General features: G+C 44.7%; 1 protein-coding gene across 4 annotated transcripts in view; it reads right to left on the minus strand.

The window, feature by feature from the left end:
- Window positions 1–21,211, minus strand: part of UBAC2 (UBA domain containing 2) — a 419,334-nt gene that overhangs the window by 387,119 nt on the left and 11,004 nt on the right. For 2 of the 4 annotated variants that reach the window (XM_063953257.1, XM_063953254.1), the window contains exon 2: window positions 15,646–15,791. In XM_063953257.1, the coding sequence (XP_063809327.1) occupies window positions 15,646–15,676 (31 nt within the window). In that variant the 5' untranslated portion in view covers window positions 15,677–15,791. Of the gene's footprint in view, window positions 1–15,645; window positions 15,808–16,036; window positions 16,202–21,211 lie in introns of those variants that run through there. The other 2 variants (XM_063953255.1, XM_063953256.1) reach the window with 2 other exon arrangements.

Here is a 21,211-nt window from a genome sequence, read left to right on the forward strand (position 1 = left end):
ATTTATTGAGCAGTATTTAGAAAAGTAAGCTACTGTAAAAGCTTTTCTAATGTTTGTTTACAATTTCTTAGGTAGATTTCAACAATAAGGGATTTTTTTTTGTTTCCTTTTTAAAAAAAATAAAAATGCAAATAAGTAGAAGGAGAAGTTACTTCATAGAATACAATTTACATAGAAGCTCAGTCAGGATGTCTATCTCGGGATTTTTCTGATAATGATTAGGGACAGCAGTTACTGTACTGCAAGGTCTGAAATATAAATAATGTTCTGAGAAATAACTTCTATAATGGAGGTTATTTCCTAAGTGCATTGCAAACCCTTCAGGATAGGAGCACACCATTTTCCCATACACTTAATGGTTTTTTTTTTTGTATCTGATGTTTACTTTACATTGTGCTAAAAAAAAAACACACAGGGGCGGATTGGGATCGAAAACCAGCCCGAGAAATTTATAGAAGCAGCCCTAATAGGGGTGTGGTCTGTTAAGGGGGAGGAGTCTTTCAAGTGGGCGGGATTACTTCTCAGAATGCCTGATTATATGTATGCATGGAAAGTGCACATCGCAGACGCACAGCAAAATTAGAGGTGTGGCTTCATGGGAAGGGGGCGTGGCCACATAATAGTGCCAATTCACATTACACCACACAGTAGTGCCACTTATATTTATTGTGCTAGGTTGAACCTCTTATACACATTGCGCCAGGTAGAGCACGTTATACACATTGGGGGTAATTCTGAGTTGATCGCAGCAGGAACTTTGTTAGCAGATTGGCAAAACCATGTGCACTGCAGGGGAGGCAGATATAACATGTGCAGAGAGAGTTAGATTTGGGTGGGTTATTTTGTTTCAGTGCAGAGTAAATACTGGCTGCTTTATTTTTACACTGCAATTTAGATTGCAGATTGAACACACCACACCCAAATCTAACTCTCTCTGCACATGTTATATCTGCCTCCCCTGCAGTGCACATGGTTTTGCCCAACTAACAAAGTTCCTGCTGCGATCAACTCAGAATTACCCCCATTGTACCAGGTAAAGCACATATACACATTGCACCAGGTAGAGCACGTTATACACATTGCACCAGGCAGAGCACATTATAAACATTGCACCAGGCAGAGCACATTATACACTTATAATTAAATATATAACTGCAGCAGAGCCAGTCACTCCTGATAGACGTAACACCGGCCCGGGTGCCATCCTAAAGAAGTTAGACAGGCAATTTGTTAGAGGCGGCACTCACTGGACTTATACATAAAAATAAAGAGACACTGCACTACCACCCGCACAGTACTATATATCATATATATGCAGCAATCAGGCACATCATGTTGTACATAGCTAGGCTGCTGTGGCTTTTACTTACTATCAGAAGAATTGCCTGGCTGCAGCGGCTGGACTGGAGGAAGACTCAGGGCTGGAGGCGGTCCTGGAGGCAGAGCCGCCAGTGGTAACTGACGGCCCAGCCCTACAAAGGCTTATAGGGGGCTGCTGCAGTTGCACACACGCAGCAGCTCCGCCAGCCATCTTTTATTTAGCTTTAAGTTAACGCGGCAGCCGGCTAGCATGGGAGATGATGGTGGCCACTGAGGGGACGTCCGGACCAGCCAAACGGAATCTGGTACGGCGTCCCAATCCGCGGCTGGAAACACATATGCACACTATATGGACAAAAGTATTTGGCCACACCTGTTAATTATTAAACACAGGTGTTTCAATCATACCCGTTGCCAAAGGTGCAGTCTCCATTTGCAAACATTTCTGATAAAAAATGGTTCATTGTGATAGGATGCCACCTTTGCAATAAGACAGTTCGTGAAATAACATCCTTGCTGGATATTCCACGGTCATCTGTAAGTGATGTTATTAAAAAGTGAAAGCGTTTAGGAACAACAGCAACTCAGCCAAGAAGTGGAAGATAACGTGAAATAACAGAACAGGGTCAATGGCTGCTAAGGTGCATGGTGTGTACAAGTCGCTAATGTTCTGCTGATTCCATAGCTGAAGAGTTCTGAACTTCCACTGGCAATGTCAGCACAAAAGCTGTGCGGCTGGAGCTTAATGGAATGGGTTTTTTACGACCGAGCAGCTGCATGCAAGCCTCACATCACCAAGTCCATTGCCAAGCGTCAGATGGAGTGGTGTAAAGCTCAACCTCGGCCCTGAAGTACCCCCAAGAGTTCATGTTTTCCAGGTCAATGAGTAGCTGAACAGGTGTATTCATTACTCGCTGACACATTTTAAAAGACCCACAGGTGGATAAAATTATTTCACTTGCAATCCTGTGAGGAGACCTGGAAAACTTGAACCGTTTAGGGTACTTGCGGACCGCAGTGAGAACCATTGGTGTAAAGCACACAGACACTGGACTGTGGAGCAATAGAAACGTGTTCTGTGAAGTGACAAATCACGCTTCTCTGTTTGACAGTCAGATGGGCGAGTCTGGGTTTGGCGGATGCCAGGAGAATGTTACCAGCCTGACTGCATTATGCAAACTGTGAAGTTTGGTGGAGGAGGGATAATGGTATGGGGCTGGTTTTCAGAGTTTGAGCTAGGCCCCTTATCTCCAGTGAAGGGCAATCTTAATGCTTCAGAATATCAAAACATTTTGGACAATGCTATCCTTCCAACTTTATGGCAACTGCTTGGGGAAAGCCCTTTTCTATTCCAACATGACTGTCCCTCAGTGTACAAAGCAAGAACTATAAAGACTTGGTTTGAGGAGTTCGGTGTGGAAGAACTTGACTGGCCCCCCACAGATCCCTGACCTCAACCCCATCAAGCACCTTTGGGATGATCTGGAACAAAGATTGCGAGACAGGTCTTCTTGTCCAACATCAGTGCCTGACCTCAAATATTCTACAAAATGAATGGGCACAAATTCCCACAGAAACACAAAATCTGTAGAAAGCCTTCCAAGAAGAGTGGAAGCTGTAATAACTGCAAAAGTGGGATCAACTCCATATTAAAGTATATGTATTTGAATACAATGTCATTATATTCCCTGTTGGTGTAATGGTCAGAGGTCCAAATACTTTTGTCCATATAGTGTATATACACTGAGAAGCTAGTATCCAAACCTGCCACATAGTTGATGTCTCAATCAATGGCATGATCTCATGGCACCACAGGAATGTAAATGTGAAATTCAAAAAAACAAATGTATAGAATTAAAACAAGGCACAGCACAGTGTTTCCCAACCTCAATCCTCAAGGCACACTAACAGTCCAGGTTTTAGTGATATCCATGTTTGAGCACAGGTGATTAAATAAAAATAAGGTAATAAAAAGTCACCTGTGCTCAAGTATGGCTGTCCTTAAAACCTGGACCGATAGTGTTCCTTAAGGACCGTGGTTGGGAACCCCTGCAGAGTAGCAGGAGCTAGTAGCATCAGCATTATCTATCGGGAACTGCAACATTGCTGGGGCTTTTACACAAAAAAGGGACATGGGCATATTATAAATGAAGAACCAAACAAATAACACCCAGTCAATGGCAACTCTTTGGCTCTAGACTAACTGTTAATGAAAATAGTTGACCAGAACTACAGAGGTACCAATAGAGGATTATTAGTGCCACAACTTATTAACACTTGGCACATAATGCATAATACAGATGTGGTGGCAAAGCTGCTATTGTACACAAATCGCCCAATGTTTTCTTATTGCGCATGTGTCTGAGCTGCAGTGTGCACATGCAGTGAGTGAAATGCGACTGCAGTCACACTGAGGAATTAGTTGCAAAGTTAGTGACAGGAAGACAGCATTTGGGGATGGTAACGGGAAGTGATTCACTAAACACAGGCGTGTCATGGCCGTTCAGACTGCGTTTAGCGGGTGCAATGTTACTTGCTACTAGAGAACCCAATGCATTCCTGGAGAGCAGCTCAGCCTGTGCGTCTACAAAGGCACTCAGACTCTGCGACATGACCTGATTTGCAGCGATGATACCGATGTATCAGCAATTATATGACGTTGAACGGAAAAGATGCGACAGCAGTGGGCATCCCTATGCTCAGGTTAGCTTCTGCCCACATTAGCATATAATGTCAATTGCGTACGGCAAAAGATAGCAACAGCAGTAGCAAGAACCACCACATCTGAATCAGGCCCATATTGAATAGTGCAGTCCCACACAGTTTCACTTCACTCAGAATAGGAACACCAGTCATGGTCCATTAGTCAGAGTGATTAAACGACCCCATCTTACCACCCCATCCTACCAACCAGTGTAGTAGGAAAAACAGCTCAGGTGCAATCTGCAATACTTCTCCAGTGCTCCACCCCCTCACCAAAATAAAATCAGGAAGGAGAGTGATTAAATAACATTAAAAATGCAGAAAACTGTTAAGAGGGTGTTGTCTGGTGGATTCATGGGAAAGGAACTACGAGGAAGTCTAAATTACAATTTCTATTTCACCTCCAGACAGCACCACCATGAAAGCATTATAGTCTATTATAGTGTTCATGCTAGGCTGTTTTAGCAGGGCACCGTGCCCGGCCCGATTTTTAAACAGCCTGCCCGCTGCTGTGACAACGCCACGTGAATAGATGCCGTGCATGTGCATTTACATTAAAGGGAGATCCTAGGGGAAGCCCTGCACACATGTCCCCATCAGTGATGCCACGGCTGGGGCACGCCCCCCCTTAGTGATGATGAGGGGGCCAGACCACCTCCAATAGTGACGCCGTCTGGCCCACATTCCCTTTTCGAGCATGTGTGCTTCCTGCCCTGGCACCTCTGTGCCCTGCCCTACCCTAATCCTAGGGGGATCCACTACTATTACAGGGAGAAATACTGGTTGCCAGGACAACTATGATTTTAGAACTGAGAACTAGATTTTACAAGAGTGGGGTACACTGGTATTCTCCCATGCACATTTGTACGCATGAGTCAAACTGTCAGCTGCATTCTGGCTCCTGCATTGGGCGACATGTTATGCAGTCACATGACACAAGGAGATATGCACACCAGCCCACCACATTCAGTAAAAGTGGCTGCTCCCTTCTGCCCACAAAATGCTACCCAGCGAGTGTCTGGAGCCGGGCTCTTCTCCGTTGTCAGCACAGTAAAGGGGTGAGTACAGTGTGGTATAGAGCGGTGCACTGGCAGCCCCAGAACAGTAGGACCTTTACTCTGCATCACAATGTAAGTAGAGTATCTGACTTGGACTAGATGTCTTGTACTGTAAAACTGTGCTTACAAATATTAAGTAGTGTCCATAGTTACACAGATATTCAATGGCAACACTAAACTATGCATCAGATGCAGGGCCATTTCTGAAAATTGAGGCTGAGCAAACTGACCCACAGTACAACCAATTGGGAACAGGTTCTATTCCCACTCTATGGATGCCGTGGACACCCACAAGTGGGAATAGTCCCTGGTAGTCAGTCTGGATCCTGGCGTCGGTATACTGAGCCTACATCCTGTACAACCAAGCACATTTTATCGTCATTCTAGTACTGTTTAGAAAAGGAATCAAAGTGTCTGAGCAAAAAATGATGCTGAAAATGATAGTGGGGCTAATTGAGATGAATGTAACCCACCATAATTGTCTGGCTCCTAGATTTTACACACATTTGTCACCTATGATCTACTAAGAGGGTGGGGGGATAAGACACCTTTAAACAGACACTTGAATGTGGGAAAAGTAATGTAGCAGCAGCAATACATAAAAATCCACAACTTTGTGCTTTTTGCTGCAGGTTTTAGGGCATACTTGCCCACTCTCCCGGAAAGGCCGGCAGGCTCCCGAGATTAGGGAGGCACTCCCGGCCCCCCGAGGAAGGTGGCAAGTCTCCCACATTCCCCCCCCGCAGCACCCCACACTCCTCCCGCTGCACCCCATGCCCCCCACCACTTTCAGCCTGTTAAATAGAAAAAAAAAGAGGCGGGGCGATGACGCGACCGCGCTAATTCGCGTCATCCTTTCCCCACTACCCGTTCTGCAATACCAATAATGTGGGCATTACAGAGCAGGTGCGTGACTACGATGATGCAAACACGTCACCACGCCCCCGAAACGCCTCCTCCACGCCCCCTCTTGTGTGACCTGGCTGCTCCCTGTAGGTAAGTATGATTTAGTGCCTAATTCAGAGTTGATTGCAGCATCAAATTTGTTAGCAGTTGGGCAAAACCATGTGCACTGCAGGGAGGAGGGGGGGCGGGCAGATATAACATATGCAGAGAGAGTTAGATTTGGATAGGGTGTGTTCAAGCTAAAATCTAAATTGCAGTGTAAAAATAAAGCAGACAGTATTTACCCTGCACAGAAACAAAATAACCCACCCAAATCTAACTCTCTCTGCACATGTTATATCTGCCTCCCCTGCAGTGCACATGGTTTTGCCCAACTGCTAACAAATTTGCTGCTTCGATCAGATCTGAATTACCCCCTTAATGCAGCATTTTTAAAAATTGGCACTTTAAGACCCATGGCAAAAATCATCTCATTTGACAAATCATTGGCCCTCATTCCGAGTTGTTCGCTCGCAAGCTGCTTTTAGCAGCATTGCACACGCTAAGCCGCCGCCTACTGGGAGTGAATCTTAGCTTAGCAAAATTGCGAACGAAAGATTCTCAAAATTGCGAATAGAAATTTCTTTGCAGTTTCTGAGTAGCTCGGGACTTACTCTGCCACTGCGATCAGTTCAGTCAGCTTCGTTCCTGGTTTGACGTCACAAACACACCCAGCGTTCGCCCAGACACTCCTCCGTTTCTCCAGCCACTCCCGCGTTTTTCCCAGAAACGGTAGCGTTTTTTCACACACTCCCATAAAACGGGCAGTTTCCGCCCAGAAACACTCACTTCCTGTCAATCACATTACGATCACCAGAACGAAGAAAAAACCTCGTAATGCCGTGAGTAAAATACCAAACTTCTTAGCAAATTTACTTGGCGCAGTCGCAGTGCGAACATTGCGCATGCGCAATTAGCGGAAAATCGCTGCGATGCGAAGAAAAATAAGATTTTACTTACCGATAAATCTATTTCTCGTAGTCCGTAGTGGATGCTGGGGACTCCGTCAGGACCATGGGAATAGCGGCTCCGCAGGAGACAGGGCACAAAAATAAAGCTTTAGGATCAGGTGGTGTGCACTGGCTCCTCCCCCTATGACCCTCCTCCAAGCCTCAGTTAGGATACTGTGCCCGGACGAGCGTACACAATAAGGAAGGATAATGAATCCCGGGTAAGACTCATACCAGCCACACCAATCACACCGTACAACTTGTGATCTGAACCCAGTTAACAGTATGACAAACGTAGGAGCCTCTGAACAGACGGCTCACAACAATAACAACCCGATTTTTTTGTAACAATAACTATGTACAAGTATTGCAGACAATCCGCACTTGGGATGGGCGCCCAGCATCCACTACGGACTACGAGAAATAGATTTATCGGTAAGTAAAATCTTATTTTCTCTGACGTCCTAAGTGGATGCTGGGGACTCCGTCAGGACCATGGGGATTATACCAAAGCTCCCAAACGGGCGGGAGAGTGCGGATGACTCTGCAGCACCGAATGAGAGAACTCCAGGTCCTCTTTAGCCAGGGTATCAAATTTGTAGAATTTTACAAACGTGTTCTCCCCCGACCACGTAGCTGCTCGGCAGAGTTGTAATGCCGAGACCCCCCGGGCAACCGCCCAGCATGAGCCCACTTTCCTTGTGGAATGGGCCTTGACAGATTTTGGTTGTGGCAAGCCTGCCACAGAATGTGCAAGTTGAATTGTGCTACAAATCCAACGAGCAATCGTCTGCTTAGAAGCAGGAGCACCCAGCTTGTTGGGTGCATACAATATAAACAGCGAGTCAGACTTTCTGACTCCAGCCGTTCTTGAAATATATATTTTCAATGCCCGGACCACGTCCAACAACTTGGAATCCTCCAAATCGTTAGTAGCCGCAGGCACCACAATAGGCTGGTTCAGGTGAAACGCTGACACCACCTTAGGCAGAAAATGAGGACGCGTCCGCAGTTCTGCCCTGTCCGAATGGAAAATCAGATATGGGCTTTTATAGGATAAAGCCGCCAATTCTGACACTCTCCTGGCTGAAGCCAGGGCCAGTAGCATGGTTACTTTCCATGTAAGATATTTCAAATCCGCCGATTTGAGTGGCTCAAACCAATGGGATTTGAGAAAATCCAAAACTACATTAAGGTCCCACGGAGCCACTGGGGGCACAACCGGGGGCTGTATATGTAGTACTCCTTTTACAAAAGTCTGGACTTCAGGAACTGAAGCCAATTGTTTCTGGAAGAAAATCGACAGGGCCGAAATTTGAACCTTAATGGACCCCAATTTGAGGCCCATAGACAATCCTGTTTGCAGGAAATGTAGGAATCGACCCAATTGAAATTCCTCCGTGGGGGCCTTCCTGGCCTCACACCACGCAACATATTTTCTCCAAATGCGGTGATAATGTTGTGCAGTCACCTCCTTCCTGGCTTTTGCCAGTGTAGGAATGACCTCTTCCGGAATGCCTTTTTCCCTTAGAATTCGGCGTTCAACCGCCACGCCGTCAAACGCAGCCGCGGTAAGTCTTGGAATAGACACGGTCCCTGCTGAAGCAGGTCCCGTCTTAGAGGTAGAGGCCACGGATCCTCCGTGAGCATCTCTTGAAGTTCCGGGTACCAAGTTCTTCTTGGCCAATCCGGAGCCACGAGTATCGTTCTTACTCCCCTTTGCCGTATAATTCTCAGTACTTTTGGTATGAGAGGCAGAGGAGGGAACACATACACTGACTGGAACACCCACGGTGTTACCAGAGCGTCCACAGCTATTGCCTGAGGGTCTCTTGACCTGGCGCAATACCTGTCCAGTTTTTTGTTGAGGCGGGACGTCATCATATCCACCTTTGGTTTTTCCCAACGGTTCACAATCATGTGGAAGACTTCTGGATGAAGTCCCCACTCTCCCGGGTGTAGATCGTGTCTGCTGAGGAAGTCTGCTTCCCAGTTGTCCACTCCCGGAATGAACACTGCTGACAGTGCTATCACATGATCTTCCGCCCAGCGAAGAATCCTTGCAGCTTCTGCCATTGCTGTCCTGCTTCTTGTGCCGCCCTGTCTGTTTATGTGGGCGACTGCCGTGATGTTGTCCGACTGGATCAACACCGGCTGACCCTGAAGCAGGGGTTTTGCCAGACTTAGAGCATTGTAAATCGCTCTTATCTCCAGTATATTTATGTGAAAAGACATCTCCAGGCTTGACCATACTCCCTGGAAGTTTCTTCCCTGTGTGACCGCTCCCCAGCCTCTCAGACTGGCATCCGTGGTCACCAGGACCCAGTCCTGTATGCCGAATCTGCGGCCCTCTAACAGATGAGCACTCTGCAACCACCACAGAAGAGACACCCTTGTCCGTGGTGATAAGGTTATCCGCTGGTGCATCTGCAGATGCGATCAGGACCATTTGTCCAACAGATCCCACTGAAAAGTTCGTGCGTGGAATCTGCCGAATGGAATCGCTTCGTAAGAAGCCACCATCTTTCCCAGGACTCTTGTGCATTGATGCACAGACACTTTTCCTGGTTTTAGGAGGTTCCTGACAAGTTTGGATAACTCCTTGGCTTTCTCCTCCGGAAGAAACACCTTTTTCTGAACCGTGTCCAGAATCATTCCCAGGAACAGCAGACGTGTTGTCGGTGTCAACTGAGATTTTGGAAAATTCAGAATCCACCCGTGTTGTTGCAGCACTAATCGGGTTAGTGCTACTCCGTCCTCCAGCTGTTCTCTGGACCTTGCCCTTATCAGGAGATCGTCCAAGTAAGGGATAATTAATACGCCTCTTCTTCGAAGAAGAATCATCATTTCGGCCATTACCTTGGTAAAGACCCGAGGTGCCGTGGACAATCCAAACGGCAGCGTCTGAAACTGATAATGACAGTTTTGCACCACGAACCTGAGGTACCCTTGATGTGAAGGGCAAATTGGGACATGCAGGTAAGCATCCTTTATGTCCAGGGACACCATAAAGTCCCCTTCTTCCAGATTCGCTATCACTGCTCTGAGTGACTCCATCTTGAATTTGAATTTCTGTATGTACAGGTTCAAAGATTTCAGATTTAGAATAGGTCTTACCGAGCCGTCCGGCTTCGGTACCACAAATAGCGTGGAGTAATACCCTTTTCCTTGTTGTAGGAGGGGTACCTTGACTATCACCTGCTGAGAAAACAGCTTGTGAATGGCTTCCAATACCGTCGCCCTGTCTGAGGGAGACGTTGGCAAAGCAGACTTTAGGAACCGGCGAGGGGGAGACTTCTCGAACTCCAACCTGTAACCCTGAGATACTACCTGCAGGATCCAGGGGTCCACCTGTGAGCAAGCCCACTGTGCGCTGAAATTCTTGAGTCGACCCCCCACCGCTCCTGAGTCCGCTTGTAAAGCCCCAGCGTCATGCTGAGGGCTTTGCAGAACCCTGGGAGGGCTTCTGTTCCTGGGCAGGGGCAGCTTGCTGTCCTCTCTTACCCCTTCCTCTGCCCCGGGGCAGATATGACTGTCCTTTTGCCCGCTTGTTCTTATAGGACCGAAAGGACTGCGGCTGAAAAGACGGTGTCTTTTTCTGTTGGGAGGGGGTCTGAGGTAAAAAGGTGGATTTTCCGGCAGTTGCCGTGGCCACCAGATCCGATAGACCGATGCCAAATAATTCCTCCCCTTTATACGGCAATACTTCCATATGTCGTTTAGAATCCGCATCACCTGACCACTGTCGCGTCCATAAACTTCTTCTGGCAGATATGGACATCGCATTTACTCTCGATGCCAGAGTGCAAATATCCCTCTGAGCATCTCGCATATAAAGAAAAGCATCCTTTAATTGCTCTATAGTCAATAAAATACTGTCCCTATCCAGGGTATCAATATTTTCAGTCAGGGAATCCGACCAGACCACCCCAGCACTGCACATCCAGGCTGAGGCGATGGCTGGTCGCAGTATAACACCAGTATGTGTGTATATACTTTTTAGGGTAGTTTCCAGCCTCCTATCAGCTGGATCCTTGAGGGCGGCCGTATCTGGAGACGGTAACGCCACTTGTTTTGATAAGCGTGTGAGCGCCTTATCCACCCTAGGGGGTGTTTCCCAGCGCGCCCTAACCTCTGGCGGGAAAGGGTATAATGCCAATAACTTTTTTGAAATTAGCACTTTTCTATCTGGGTTAACCCACGCTTCATCACATACATCATTCAATTCCTCTGATTCAGGAAAAACTACAGGTAGTTTTTTCACCCCCCACATAATACCCCTTTTTGTGGTACTTGCAGTATCAGAGATATGCAAAGCCTCCTTCATTGCCGTGATCATATAACGTGTGGCCCTACTTGAAAATGCGTTTGTTTCTTCACCGTCGACACTAGATTCAGTGTCCGTGTCTGGGTCTGTGTCGACCGACTGAGGTAAAGGGCGTTTTACAGCCCCTGACGGTGTCTGAGACGCCTGGGCAGGTACCAACTGGTTTTCCGGCCGTCTCATGTCGTCAACTGATTTTTGTAATGTGCTGACATTATCACGTAATTCCATAAACAAAGCCATCCATTCCGGTGTCGACTCCCTGGGGGGTGACATCACCATTATCGGCAATTGCTCTGCCTCCACACCAACATCGTCCTCATACATGTCGACACACACGTACCGACACACAGCAGACACACAGGGAATGCTCTTATCGAAGACAGGACCCCACTAGCCCTTTGGGGAGACAGAGGGAGAGTTTGCCAGCACACACCCAAGCGCTATAATATATATATGGGAACAACCTTATATAAGTGTTGTATCCTTATAGCAGCTTAAATATATAAAGTATCGCCAAAAAAAGTGCCCCCCCTCTCTGTTTTACCCTGTTTCTGTAGTGCAGTGCAGGGGAGAGTCCTGGGAGCCTTCCTCACAGCGGAGCTGAGCAGGAAAATGGCGCTGTGTGCTGAGGAGAATAAGCCCCGCCCCCTATTCCGGCGGGCTTTTCTCCCGGAGTTTGAGATATCTGGCATGGGTTTAATACATCCATATAGCCTCAAGGGCTATATGTGATGTATTTTTTAGCCATAAAAGGTATTATACATTGCTGCCCAGGGCGCCCCCAGCAGCGCCCTGCACCCTCCGTGACCTAAGGTGTGAAGTGTGTGACAACAATGGCGCACAGCTGCAGTGCTGTGCGCTACCTTCATGAAGACTGAAAAGCCTTCTGCCGCCGGTTTCTGGACCTTCAATCTTCAGCATCTGCAAGGGGGGTCGGCGGCGCGGCTCCGGGACGAACCCCAGGGTGAGACCTGTGTTCCGACTCCCTCTGGAGCGAATGGTGTCCAGTAGCCTAAGAAGCCAATCCATCCTGCACGCAGGTGAGTTGAACTTCTCTCCCCTAAGTCCCTCGATGCAGTGAGCCTGTTGCCAGCAGGACTCACTGAACATAAAAAACCTAAAAACTTTTTCTAAGCAGCTCCTTAAGAGAGCCACCTAGATTGCACCCTGCTCGGACGGGCACAAAAACCTAACTGAGGCTTGGAGGAGGGTCATAGGGGGAGGAGCCAGTGCACACCACCTGATCCTAAAGCTTTATTTTTGTGCCCTGTCTCCTGCGGAGCCGCTATTCCCATGGTCCTGACGGAGTCCCCAGCATCCACTTAGGACGTCAGAGAAATTACAGAGCGAACAACTCGGAATGACCACCACTGCTCAGCACATTTCACCCCATATGTTTATTAGGTTGGACATCTATTTCAGCTGTTCTAGTGTTTCATGTTACACTCTACCCAAACTGAGAATGATTAGAGATATCTTTGAGGCACTATGATAATGTTACATTCTACCCAATCTAAAGGTGCATAAACACGGTGCAATTCTGGCTAAATGCAGATTTTGACTTTGCGATTTCCCCTGAACTCCCCGGACCCCAGAAACAACCGATACTGAATGTACACACGGTGCAATTTTGGCAGTGTACAATTTTGAGTATACTAGAAACTAGATTGTACACAATATAGTCAAAATTGCCTTGCCTGCACAGTCTATTTTTTCTTGCAAGCTGTATACACACTGTTATAATGTTACATTCTACCCAGTCTGTGAATGTCACATATACTATCCTGCCACTGGCTTAAGCACGCCCAGAAAATGGGGCCAACATGCCCACATTTTCTAAAATGCAGGCAGACCCCATCCCCAAATTGCCACAGCATGTCGACAAAACATGCCAAAAGGTCGACATGAGGTTTTGTTATTTATTTATTTTTTTCGTTGTTTTCTTCGTAGAGTGACCAGGAATCCCAATTAGTGCCCCATGCTTTGGGCAAGGTTAGCGTTCCCAACTGTAGTCCACGTGGATCGTAAAGTTCAAAAAATTTAACAAATTTTGAAAAAGTCATGTTGACCTAGAACATGTCGACCAATAGTGGTCAACCTAATGACTGTCGACCTAGAGACCGGATACCTGTGCAGATAACCTAAGATCGGAAATGTACGTAAACCACCATCCTTTGCCAACTTATCAATTTCTCATTACTCATCTCATGAGATAGGAGTTCACCTTGTCCCATTATAATATTTGCAGTAGCAATAGAGCCACTGACAGAAGCTATTAATGATCACATGGTCTGTGACATTTGCTGATTAAGTACTACTGTCAATATGTGACCCCTGTTTCCTGTCTGGCAGAGCTCTATTCTCTGCTAGAAAGCTACAATAAACACTATTAGGGATCAATTAAATTAGATGCGACTAAGTGAGAAAGTGCAGCTATATGTTACATTTAGGGTACAGTCAGACTAGCAGATTTTCTTTTTCACAGCACCATAGGGCTGCTGCTGCTGCATACAAAAATCCACGCGTCCAGGGCAAGATTGGGCTGTTAGGGGGGCAAGTTTCAGGGCCATTGGTGGCATTTCGAATTCACCCCTACAGGGCTGCAAGCAGTTTTGTGCAAGTTCGAGCTGCTGTAAAGTGCGGCTGTTGACGCACTAACTTGTGGGCACGGAAACTTTACCCGCAATTGAATTCCCCTCTAGGAGAGATAAGAGATTCAAGCTGACGGTTGTTGCAGTCAAAACAAAGAATTGTATTTATTTTAAAAGCAAATGTAAGGTGGAGGATACAGTACTTAGACTTCCTTTGTTATTGAGATTTGGCCATGGTGGTGGCTTTAGTGGTTTAAAAACATACTTTTTTTGTAACCTTGCACGTTTTATCTATACTTGTGCCAGGAGCCGCATATAAATTCAACAAGAAAAGGGAAATGTGATTTCATTTTTCACAATATTACAGAAGATAACAATTAATTATCAGAGAGCGCATATAGCTATTTAGCTCAAATTTATTATATATATAAAATAACACACATATATACTAATTGATACAAATAAATATAAATATAAACTCATATACACATATAAATAAAAAATCAATAAAAATCAATAAAAATGCCCCCTGCTGCAGCGGATACCTGGACGTTATTCTTATGTCCAGATTTGTAGTTGGTACAATTTTATTAATAGGAAAAGAGTCCTGAACGGTATACCGTCTAATATAGGAACACTTTGTTGCCTGTTGTTTTTAACAGCTGTAGATGTTTTGTACTTGTTTAAAAGGTCTCCTTATATATCTAAAAGCACCAGCTTCCCACTCCGTAAATTAATGCAGCTGAACGGCCAAGAATTTCAAGTGCTTATACTCCGGTATCTGTGTCAAATAGACCTTTTCATTCATTCCCACTGTGCTGATGGGCCATGATTGCAAATGTCCACTTTATACTCACAGCCAGGAGTATATCCTTTAGGACCGGGGCTTACTTCAGATCAGTGTCCCTCCTGTTATCAGCGGCTTACGAGCAAGCAATATCCCTTGGTGCCGTTTCCGTCTGCATGCTGGTCGACTGTGGTGACTCTCCGGTACACCTCGCCAAAGGTGTTTCCCTGCAACTGTGACTGAGATCTGCAACGGGGGCCGTCCACGGATACCTAAAGGATATACTCCTGGCTGTGAGTATAAAGTGGACATTTGCAATCATGGCCCATCAGCACAGTGGGAATGAATGAAAAGGTCTATTTGACACAGATACCGGAGTATAAGCACTTGAAATTCTTGGCCGTTCAGCTGCATTAATTTACGGAGTGGGAAGCTGGTGCTTTTAGATATATAAGGAGACCTTTTAAACAAGTACAAAACATCTACAGCTGTTAAAAACAACAGGCAACAAAGTGTTCCTATATTAGACGGTATACCGTTCAGGACTCTTTTCCTATTAATAAAATTGTACCAACTACAAATCTGGACATAAGAATAACGTCCAGGTATCCGCTGCAGCAGGGGGCATTTTTATTGATTTTTATTGATTTTTTATTTATATGTGTATATGAGTTTATATTTATATTTATTTGTATCAATTAGTATATATGTGTGTTATTTTATATATATAATAAATTTGAGCTAAATAGCTATATGCGCTCTCTGATAATTAATTGTTATCTTCTGTAATACGTTTTTATGTGGATAGGTCAGTACTGTCCGGTTGAGAGCAGCATAAGTTCAATCCATATGACCCATATTGTATGAATTAGGTGGTTTTGACGCGCTGGAATTATTTATTTGTTTCTTATTTTTCACAATAATACAACTTCATTTATAATGTGTGTACTGTCCGTATACTTACAAAGTCCAGTGGAGCCAGTACTAGCAATCATTGTTCTTGTTCTCTGCTCAATGCAGAGCTCATGACAGGCTGTAACCTTCAATCCGTGTGCGCAATTTCACATAGTTTATACCCAATCTAGCAGGCTTATCGCATTTGATTTCAAGCTATAAAACAAGAAAACTGTTTTTAGTTATACACATCTATACTTATAAAGCCAAAGCTTTGTGTCCCCATACTATAATCTCTGTGTCAAAGGCAAATGACTACACAAAAAAAAACCCCTAAACCAGTGGTTCCCAAACTTGTGTCCACAGGAACAGTTCATGTTTTCTAGGTCACCTGAAGGTAATTAAAATATGACATTGGTAAAGGCTGGGGCCACACATAGTGATATTTGAACGGGACCCACTCGGCAGGAAGGAGCCTTTTTCGATTCACATATAGCGTTTTCCACAGAACGGCATCAGGCCAGTGCCACTACCGGATTTCAAGTTTCCTGAGGACCAGGGTTGAGAAATGCTTAACTAAACCGTATGTGTTTCTCTGTTTAGGTTTAATAGTAACGTGGATCGACAGGTGAACAGAGCAGGACCATGTCTTGAGGATTTATGTCTGTGTAATTACTGACCTAGCAACATAGACTAACTCACCTCTGCAAGCTAAAAGAAAATCCAGAAAACATGACCTGGGATTGGGAAATTGAGGACTGGAGATGAGAACCATTGATCTAGATCAGGGGTTCTCAAACTCGGTCCTCAGGACCCCACACAGTGCATGTTTTGCAGGAAACCCAGCAAGTGCACAGGTGTATTAATTACTCACAGACACATTTTAAAAGGTCCACAGGTGGAGCTAATTATTTCACTTGCGATTCTGTGAGGAGACCTGCAAAACATGCACTGTGTGGGGTCCTGAGGACCGAGTTTGAGAACCTGTGATCTAGATTAACCTATTAACAAAAGTATCCTGCTTTCATTCCTACAGACTAAAAATATAACTCAGGATAGGATTCCGGCAAGGTACATAACTGTATATATTAATAAGAGGGGTCCTGGACTGCACACCCTAGTTACTTATAATGGGAGGTGCTACCTAGCAGAGACTAAGTACTGTAACACAGAAATAATAGAACAGGTGCACCATATAGATTTATAATACATTTAATACATCATATCTGAGGTTTTTGGCATAAAATTGGCCACTAATATGAGCCTGCCCACCAATCATCAAGACAACCTCATCAGGCAGGTCCATAACATTATAAGGGTTTGCCACTGTGTAAAACTCACTTCTTCCTTCTGCATATACAACGGAGGCAGATTTTTTATTATAATTTTATTTTATAGGCAGCACTTAATGACAGGTTACCCCTGTAACACCCTAAGAAGTGGGGAGCTGTAACTGTCTGCACTTATGTAGGTGTACACGTACAGCATTCTCTGCACACAGAAACCCTGATAATGTGTCCGGCTCTGTACTGCTGAAGAACAAGACGAGACTAGCACCAGCTGCCCATTACTAGCATGCCTACTCGTGATGACAGATTCATTTACTGAGCCACACACCAAAATACCTGCAAACCCATATTAACGCTACACAGGCACATGCTCGGTGCACTAACCACATGACAGACGCCACATACAGCGTACACCCACCAAGCACACCGGGTTGCCCAGGCCAGGAAGTTTTACATTACAACTAGATAGAAGGTAAGCCCATTACCTACTACGAGGCAGCCATTGCTCACAGACCGTTACACTACATCTCCCAGAATGCCACAGGATACTATTCCTACGGATGTGCACATGGGACATGATGTTACATACATAGAGGACGTCACGTTAGTGGAGGGGGTTGAGCTAGCGCTGGCACAGATTTTCACTGTGTGAAGGTAATAATATATTACTGCACGCTCGGTGTGTAAAGGGGGAGGGTTAAATAATGGATAGTGTACATTACACAAAGTGTGACATTAATGTCTGCATGGCTGGTGGCCTGACATTAGTGTCGCAGATCATCTCAGGATATCAGGCAGCTAATGATCTATACGTGGAAATAATATGTTTTTACGAAGCTGAAGTTAGCTTCTTATTCGGCCAGCTTCTTATTCACTTCTTATTCGGCTCCAGCTCAAGGTCGGATCTAGACTTTTCTTTTAGGGGGGGGGGGGGGGGCGGTTTACAGTTTAATTTTGACCCCTCCCCTATCTAGTCCCAGCTCCTCCCCTCTTCAGTGTTGACTCCTCCCATATCCAGTCCAATTCCTCCATCACACAAATAAATATATTTTAAGTTTATTTGCTTTATTTTAGGCAAAACACTAAATAGCTATAAATAACAACAATAAAAGCAACAAACAATGAAATAGACAGAATATTCAACAACAACAAGTAATAAATAATCACAAATAACTTTTTACAAAACAAAATCCATTCTTCGATTTTCAGTGTTTGCAAAGCGATCAATCACTCTGTCCAGGTCTACTGCAATTTCCCGATGAGTATGTTATGCTGCATTCAGACTGCAAATGCCGGATCCTACCCGGTAAGACAAACGTGTACTTACCGGGTGGGATCCGGCATTTGCACTCTGCTGCTGGCTTTCCGACCCAGCAATATACCGGGTCGGTTGCCATAACAACGGAGCGCGCAGCAGCAGCAGGGGCGGGGGTGGAGGCGGTGTCGGGAGATGAGCTCATCTCCAGCGCCGCCTCTCCCTATCTTGTGAATGGGAACCGTGTCGCATCGACACGGCTCCCATTCACACCGCACCTGACCCGGTAATCAACCCGGGTAAAACCCTTCTTTTTTACCGGGTTGATTTACCGGGTCAGGCGACCCGCTAAATCGGCCAGTGTGCTTTCACATCGCACACTGACCCGGTTCGACACGGCAATATGCCGTGTCGGTACCGGGTTATTTGTGCGATGTGAAAGGGGTATAGAAGAGCTAAACCAGTTAACCTCTCCTGACCCATTTGGTTTCTCAACCAAGTTTTTAAACGTCGTAAAGAAGAGAAGCTCCTTTCAGCTGATGCAACGCTGATGGGCATAGTTAAAAGAATTTTCAGAAGGGAGTTCACTAATGAAAAAATATCTTCATCACAGGCCTGCAGAGCTTCTTCCACGGACTCTGGAAGAGTTATGCAGTCAGCCGACCGTACCCACCTCTCTTTCCAGAGGTGAACCTCTGATAGTACTGTCCATTCCAGCCCAGGTTTAGGACTTATTAGATCTCCATAAGTATTGCAAAATGCCCTTACTTTTAATGTCAGTGACTCAGTGTTCAAATGCAAGATGTTTCTTGGCAGCAAGCAAGTCAGCTCACAAGATGACAGTGTTTCAGCAGAAAACCTGGTTTGTAAATCACCTATTACGGAATCCAGCAAAGGAATATAGATTGCCTTCCTATAGTAATCTTCTGGTGTTGAAAATTGAATATTTGATCTATGCATTTGATTTTTTTTTGGTTATTCGTGGTAGTTCTATTGAAACATCTAAGTTTGACAAAACCTGAGATGCTTTTGAAAATATATTTGAAAATTCTTCACTGCAATTTCTACGCTGTTTATTCAATGCTGACAGAAGATCAGTGACAAGGGTAGCAGCGCCAGTCAAATCTACAGTTTTCTTCTGGAACAGCCTACTAAGTGGTAGACACATTGTAAATATTGAGAGCTGGCAGTGCAATGCCACTACAAACTCAACATTTTGTATGTTACTTAACAAGGTCTGGGCTTTATCAGATGATGCTTGTTCTGTCCATTGAGATATGTATTCAAGTGCCTGAACAATTTTTTCTAATCGGGCAAGAAACTGGATCAAGCATTCACTTCTTTCCACCCAACGTGTTTCGCACATACCCTTTAATTGTGCATCCACAACATTCATAAGAACATGGTTCCGCTTAGCTGAAGCATTAAAGATACACACAACTTCCTTGATGATGCCGATACAGTTGCGTACACCCTGAACCTTTGAAGTCTTGGACATTGACAAGTTTAGTGTGTGATTAAAGCAAGTGGCATATTTAGCCTCCTTTCGTATCTCTGCAACAGCACCCAACTGCTCTGAGATCATCAGGGAACAACCATCGGTACCAATCCCAACACAGTTCAGTAAATCTAAATTTAACTTTTTAATTTGCCTTATTACTAGCTGCCCCAAAACTTTGCCACTCACTTTAGGCTCAAAAGATGGTGATGAGTCCTTGAAACAAGCCTCATGAACATTTTCAAACGCAATGAAATCTTCGTATCTTTGGTTCTTGTATACATAACTCAAGCAGAGACTCAACTGAGAACTATGGGAAATATCTGTAGTTTCGTCAAATATCACACAGTAATATTTTGCCTCTTTCACACGCTCCACAATGACACTCCTAATTTCTTCCGCACACCAGTCAATCAGCTGGTTTTGAGTAGTTTTACTGATATACGTTGCATTTGAACGTGAGTTCTCAAGGTGATTTGCCAGAGCAGTATCCCCACTGTTAACTTTAAACCGCAGCAACTCTCTAATATTTCCTTCATTTATCAGCGGCTCTACGTCTGCTTCTTTAAACAGCTCTCCATCATCCCTATTCCCTCACAGAGGAATATTTTGTCTGCCAAGGAACATAATGGATTCAACTATAGGCTTTAATCTTTGTCTGTTCTCTTGGACCTGCTGTAGTCGCTGTGAACTAATCCTGTTCATAATATTCTTCTCTGGTGCATAAATGGCCTTCAGAAAGTCTTTTGCTGTTTGCACAGAATCCCTGTGGTATTGTTGCTTCTCATGAGTGCATAGGTATCCATCTTTGCCTAGCAGCTTTGCAAAAACAGTCAGGGGCTTTTTTACAAGCTTCTGAAGAGGAACGTGATTGTGGGAGCCCCCCCATTGCTGCCGTAACAAATAGGGCACAATATTTGCAGAAGACTCCTTTTTTAGCATCGGAGTACACCAACCACGGAAAACTGTCCAGATGAGATTGCTTTAGAAACCTTTTTTCCTCCTTCCCTTTCTTATTATGCGTTGAAAATGGTAGCTTGTATCCAAGTGAAGGCTTCCATGCTCTTTGCAGTAGCTCACATTTCAGATGGTCATTGAGAGTAAAAATGGAGTCAATGTAGTTTCCAATATATTTTTTTAGCATACTGCCACAATCTTGCATCGTATTCACACAATCTTCAGCATATTCATCTTTTCTCAATTCATTAGTTTTTTCCACCTTACTGCAGTCTTAGGGGTATATGCAATTGCGGTCGAATTCCCGAAAATGTCGAAAAACGGGACATTTTCGCCAAAAAAAAAAAAAAAAAAAAAAAATCGACAATGCAATTCAGTACTTTTCGCCAAAAAAACGGACTTTCCAAATTCGACTTTTTGAAATTCGACATTTGTCAAATTCAACATTTCTGAAATGGTACAAATGCGGCAATTCGACAAAAGTATATTCAATTGAAGATTGTAAATTCGACAACAGTGCTTTTAGACAGTAAATTCGTCATTTTCAATCCGCCACACTTTGCTGGCAGAATCTAATAAAAAAAATGTACAACTTTTTTTGTGTGTTTTTTTAATTGGTAATAGCATATCTATTTAT

The sequence above is a fragment of the Pseudophryne corroboree genome, chromosome 2 (genome assembly GCF_028390025.1).
Source record: "Pseudophryne corroboree isolate aPseCor3 chromosome 2, aPseCor3.hap2, whole genome shotgun sequence".
NCBI lineage: Eukaryota > Metazoa > Chordata > Amphibia > Anura > Myobatrachidae > Pseudophryne > Pseudophryne corroboree.